The sequence below is a fragment of the Lampetra fluviatilis genome, chromosome 56, assembly GCF_964198595.1.
Source record: "Lampetra fluviatilis chromosome 56, kcLamFluv1.1, whole genome shotgun sequence".
Lineage (NCBI taxonomy): Eukaryota > Metazoa > Chordata > Hyperoartia > Petromyzontiformes > Petromyzontidae > Lampetra > Lampetra fluviatilis.
The window spans coordinates 7,014,203-7,020,205 of NC_136330.1; the positions used below are offsets into that span (position 1 = coordinate 7,014,203).

Here is a 6,003-nt window from a genome sequence, read left to right on the forward strand (position 1 = left end):
TGGTGGTAGTGATGGTGGTGGTAGTGAGTGGTTGTGGTGGTGGTGGTGGTTATGGTGGTGGGTGGTTGTAGTGATGGTGTTGAGTGGTTGTGCTGGTAGTGATGGTTGTGGTGATGAGTGGTTGTGCTGGTAGTGATGGTGGTGGTGATGAGTGGTTGTGGTGGTAGTGATGGTGGTGGTGATGAGTGGTTGTGGTTTCAGTGATGTTGGTTGTGGTGAGTGGTTGTGATGGGATTGATGGTGGTTGTGATGAGTGGTTGTGGTTTCAGTAATGGTGGTGGTGATGAGTGGTGGTGGTGGTAGTGATGGTGGTGGTAGTGATGGTGGTGGTGAGTGGTTGTGGTGGTAGTGATGGTGGTGGTAGTGAGTGGTTGTGGTGGTGGTGGTGGTTATGGTGGTGGGTGGTTGTAGTGATGGTGTTGAGTGGTTGTGCTGGTAGTGATGGTTGTGGTGATGAGTGGTTGTGGTGGTAGTGATGGTGGTGGTGATGAGTGGTTGTGGTTTCAGTGATGTTGGTTGTGGTGAGTGGTTGTGATGGGATTGATGGTGGTTGTGATGAGTGGTTGTGGTTTCAGTAATGGTGGTGGTGATGAGTGGTGGTGGTGGTAGTGATGGTGGTGGTAGTGATGGTGGTGGTGAGTGGTTGTGGTGGTAGTGATGGTGGTGGTAGTGAGTGGTTGTGGTGGTGGTGGTGGTGGTTATGGTGGTGAGTGGTTGTAGTGATGGTGTTGAGTGGTTGTGGTGGTAGTGATGGTCTTGGTGTTGAGTGGTTGTGGTGGTAGTGATGGTGGTGATGATGAGTGGTTGTGGTTGCAGTGATAGTGGTGGTGATGAGTGGTTGTGGTGGGAGTGATGGTGGTTGTGATGAGTGGTGGTGATGAGTGGTTGTGATGCGTGGTTATGGTTGCAGTGATGGTGGTTGTGGTGAGTGGTTGTGGTGGTAGTGCTTGTGATTGTAATGATGGGAATGGATTGTGTCTTTGTCTTTGCATCACTCTTTTTCCCGTGCCGTTGTCCCCGCGGCGTCTCCGTGCTGTCCCATCTTGTCCCAGTGGTGTCCCAGTAGTGACCCCGTGGTGTCCCCGTGTGTGATGACGTTGGTGGTGACGTTGGCGGTGACGTTGGCGGTGACGTTGGCGGTGATGGATTGTGACGCGTCTCTCTCTGTTGCCCCCCGTAACATTGCTGTGTCTGCCCCCCCCCCCCGGCCTCTACCCCCCCCACTAGGTACGCGATCTCGATGGCTCGCAAGATCGGAGCGCGTGTCTACGCACTGCCCGAGGACCTCGTGGAGGTGAAGCCCAAGATGGTGATGACCGTGTTCGCCTGCCTCATGGGCCGTGGCATGAAGCGCGTGTGACGGAGACACACGGGGGACACACGGAGGAGGAGACACGGGGACACGGGAAGGAGACACACGGGGGACACGTGGAGGAGACACAGGGACACACGGGGTGGGGGGGGGGGAGGGGACACGTGGAGGAGACACGGGGACATGGGACGGAGACAGACGGGGGACACACGGAGGGGAGGAGACACACGGGGACACGGGAAGGAGACACGGGGACACGGGAAGGAGACACAGGGACACACGGGGGGGGGGGGGGGGGAGGGGACACGTGGAAGAGATTACAGGGACATGGGCAGGAGATACTCGGGACACGGGGAGGAGACACGGGGACATGGGGACTGGGAGACACAGAGACACGGGGATACAGGGACATGGAGACACAGATACACAGAGACACAGAGACATGGGGATACAGGGACATGGAGACACAGAGACACAGAGACACGGGGACACAGATACACAGACACAGAGACATGGGGATACAGGGACATGGAGACACAGAGACACAGAGACACGGGGACACAGGGACATGGAGACACAGAGACACAGAGACACGGGGACACAGGGACATGGAGACACAGAGACACAGAGACACGGGGACACAGGGACATGGAGACACAGAGACACAGAGACACAGGGACATGGAGACACAGAGACACAGAGACACGGGGACACAGAGACATGGAGACACAGAGACACAGAGACACGGGGACACAGGGACATGGAGACACAGAGACACAGAGACACGGGGACACGGGGACACAGAGACACAGAGACATGGGGATACAGGGACATGGAGACACAGAGACACAGAGACACGGGGACACAGGGACACAGAGACACGGGGACACAGGGACATGGAGACACAGAGACACAGAGACATGGAGACACAGAGACATGGGGACACAGGAACAGGAGCTGCGGCCAAATCTGGGCTTCTTCGATGATTTTACATGTTTCTTCTCTATAACTTGTATTCTGTGGCGACTAACTCTACACTTGACCCCGGCTCCTCACAAGCGATGAGTAAATACCAATTAAAATCGGAGCTTTCACACCCTGCGCCCCGTCTCCATCTCTCGAACGGGGGTGAGGGGGGGCGTGGTGAGGATCGTGGTGGGTGTCACGTGCTGTTGAGGATCGTGGTGGATGTCACGTGGCGTTGAGGATCAGAATGAGTGTCACGTGGTGGGTGTCACGTGGTGTTGAGGATCGTGGTGGATGTCACGTGGCATTGAGGATCAGAAAGGGTGTCACGTGGTGTTGAGGATCAGAATGGGTTCTAGACTTGATACAGCTATCGTGGTGTGACGGTTCCACCTGAAGACGGAAGCTTGTGTTGCCTCCGAAACGTCGTGATTTTTATTTTATTTTTTATTTTACTTTTATTAAAAAAAATTTACCTACGTGACTTTACCGAAAAAACCTAAGAATATCATAATGGATGTCACGTGGTGGGTGTCACGTGGTGTTGAGGATCAGAATGAATGTCACCTGGTGGGTATCACGTGGTGGGTGTCACGTGGTGTTGAGGATTGTGGTGTATGTCACGTGGCGTTGAGGATAATGGGTGTCAAGTGGTGGATGTCACGTGGTGGGTGTCACGTGGTGTTGAGAATGATAATGATATCACGTGGTGGGTGTCACGTGCTGTTGAGGATCAGAATGAGTGTCACGTGGTGGGTGTCACGTGGTGTTGAGGATCGTGGTGGATGTCACGTGGTGTTGAGGATCAGAATGGATGTCAAGTGGTGGATGTCACGTGGTGGGTGTCACGTGGTGTTGAGGATCGTGGTGGATGTCACGTGGTGTTGAGGATCAGAATGGGTGTCACTTGGTGGGTGTCACGTGGTGTTGAGGATCGTGGTGGATGTCACGTGGTGGGTGTTACGTGCTGGGAGTCACGTGGTGGGTGTCACGTGGTGTTGAGGATCAGAATGGATGTCACGTGGTGGGTGTCACGTGGTGTTGAGGATCGTGGTGGATGTCACGTGGCGTTGAGGATCAGAATGGATGTCACGTGGTGGGTGTCACCTGGTGTTGAGGATCATAATGGGTGTCACGTGGTGGGTGTTACGTGCTGGGGGTCACGTGGTGGGTGTCACGTGGTGGGTGTCACGTGCTGTTGAGGATCGTGGTGGATGTCACGTGGCGTTGAGGATCAGAATGGATGTCACGTGGTGGGTGTCACATGGTGTTGAGGATCGTGGTGGGGGTATCCCGTTCTGCCCGCGGCCTTCGCCCGTTGTTGTTGTGGTTGTTGTTGTTGTTGTTGTGGTTGTTGTTGTGGTTGTTGTGGTTGTTGTTGTGGTTGTTGTTGTGGTTGTTGTTGTTGTGGTTGTTGTTGTGGTTGTTGTGGTTGTTGTTGTGGTTGTTGTTGTGGTTGTTATTGTTGTGGTTGTTGTTGTGGTTGTTGTTGTTGTGGTTGTTGTTGTGGTTGTTGTTGTTGTAATGTTCGCACCGCGAGTGGTGGCAGGGAGAGAAAGAGACAGATCGAGGCGCCCCGCTGCGGTTCCGCCGTGCCTCTTTTATTCCTCCGGCGGGGGGTGACAACCTCGCCGGGCAACCGACGTGGGTTCGGGTCCGGCGTGGTGCGAGGCGACGCGTCAACGTTGCCCTACTTGCGATTACCATTTTTGTGTGTGCTCGTTAAAATAGAAACCACAACAAAGAAGCGTCTATAAAGTTGTTCGTGCGGCCTGACCTCGCGCGAAACTGGATTACTCAACGCGTCCTTTAACAGCGACGCCGCTCCGTGCATCAGTGGAGACGTTATAAACAATCAAACGATTTTCTTGAGCTATTTCTTATTTTACCAGGTAAGCCCCCCCACACTGAACTACATAGCTCTTTTTCAAAAGCGAACCGGCCACAGATGATAGCTCAACGAAGTGGCTAATCGTCACCACGCGGACAATTCACAGCAGCCAAATACCATGAACGCGTGACGTTGATAACGAAGCGTGGAGGGAAGAAACTGGAGGACCCAGAGAAAAAAACCACGCGACCGCTGGGAGAGGGAGAGACACGCAAACTCCAAATATACAGCAGCAGGCGTCAGGGTCAGAAACCGACGACCTCCTGTTCACCAGGCGAGGAAGTTAACATCTCCTAGGCACCGTGATGATGATGAAAGAGAGACCGCTGCCACCAACGCGACGTCGCCGGTGACGTCTCCGGCGACGTCACCGGCGACGTCACCGGCGACGTCACCAGCGACGTCATCAGCGACGTCACCAGCGACATCACCAGCGACATCACCAGCGACATCACCAGCGACATCATCAGCGACATCATCAGCGACATCATCAGCGACATCATCAGCTGACAAACCCCTGAGCCGGTAGCGGAAACTCCACGTCCCTACGGCGGGGCGAGTATCTTCCGCAGGACAACCACTGCTGAATTGCGAGCTGCGTTCGCATCATCTCAACACGTTTGAAAGGGGGCACCCCCAGCGGCAGCTGTCCCTTTGCCGGATACTCAGCAATAATGGTGCCAAGGTTGGTTAGGAGATGTTAACAACCTCGCCTGGTATACAGGAGGTCGTGGGTTCCACCCCAACCCTGACGCCTGCTGGCTATTTGGCGTTTGCGTGTCTATCTCTCATCATCACGGTGGCTAGGGGATGTTAATTACCTCGCCTGGTATACAGGAGGTCGTGGGTTCCATCCCAACCCTGACGCCTGCTGGCTATTTGGAGTTTGCGTGTCTCTCTTTCTCTCACCGTGGTCGCGTTGATTCTTCTCCGGGTCCTCCCGTTTTTTCCCCACACGACGATGATGATGATGGGGATAATAAGCCCACTTCGTTGAGCCGTCATTTGCCGATAGCCAGGGGTCGCCTCTGAAAAAGGCCTACGCAGTCCAGCGGGGCCTTACACCTGGTACAATGAACATACTTTCGTTTTGGTTTTTGGGGTTAACTTCATCGTGAAAGCGCGGTCACGAGTCTCCTGGCGTGACCCCAAGGGATGGGAGAGGGGGAGAGATTGGTGGAGAGCGGACAGGGAGCGAGGGGGGAGCGAGAGGGGAGAACAAGAGGAGATGGTGGAGGGAAGGAAACGTTTTTTTCTTGAGCTACGTGGTCAAAATAGATGTAAAATTACGTGGGAGCCAGAGGACATCCCTGCCGCACCCCAAGGTGAACAGGGAATGGCTCCGACTCCCGGCCACGTAGTTTTACCCAGGCCCGCTCACCACCATGAAGGCCCTTAATGATTTACCAGGTAAGGCTCACTGATCTACGATGTAGCCCTAATGACAAATGATAGCCCCAACCCAAGTGGCCGATGGCATCGCGTGGAAACGTGTAGCGGCAGCCAACTATGCTTTAAAATGCGTGATGTTGAGCCTGAAACGTGGAGGGAAAGACTGGAGGATGCGGAGAAAAATCCACGGCGCATCAGGGTCGGGATGGAGCCCACGACCTCCTGCATAGCAGACGAGGTCGTTAACATCTCACTGCCTTGCCCATCGCCTTCTCTGCCTGCTCCTCCCTCTCAACTCCTCCTCCTCCTCATCCACGCTACTCCACCTCCTCGCGACTGCTCCACCTCCCGACCCCTCCTCTTGCTCCTCGCAACTCCTCCTCCTCCTCCTCACTCCTCCTCATCCTCCTCGCAACTCCTCCTCCTTCTCCTCACTCCTCCT

General features: G+C 54.7%; 1 protein-coding gene across 1 annotated transcript in view; it reads left to right on the plus strand.

Annotated features, from left to right (window-relative positions):
- LOC144950155 (plastin-3-like) overlaps nucleotides 1-1,441 on the plus strand; it is a 63,664-nt gene extending 62,223 nt beyond the window's left edge. The window contains exon 16 of the mRNA XM_078880216.1: nucleotides 1,228-1,441. Within this exon, the coding sequence (XP_078736342.1) occupies nucleotides 1,228-1,360 (133 nt within the window). The 3' untranslated portion in view covers nucleotides 1,361-1,441. The remainder of the gene's footprint in view (nucleotides 1-1,227) is intronic.
- Nucleotides 1,442-6,003: the final 4,562 nt, after the last annotated feature.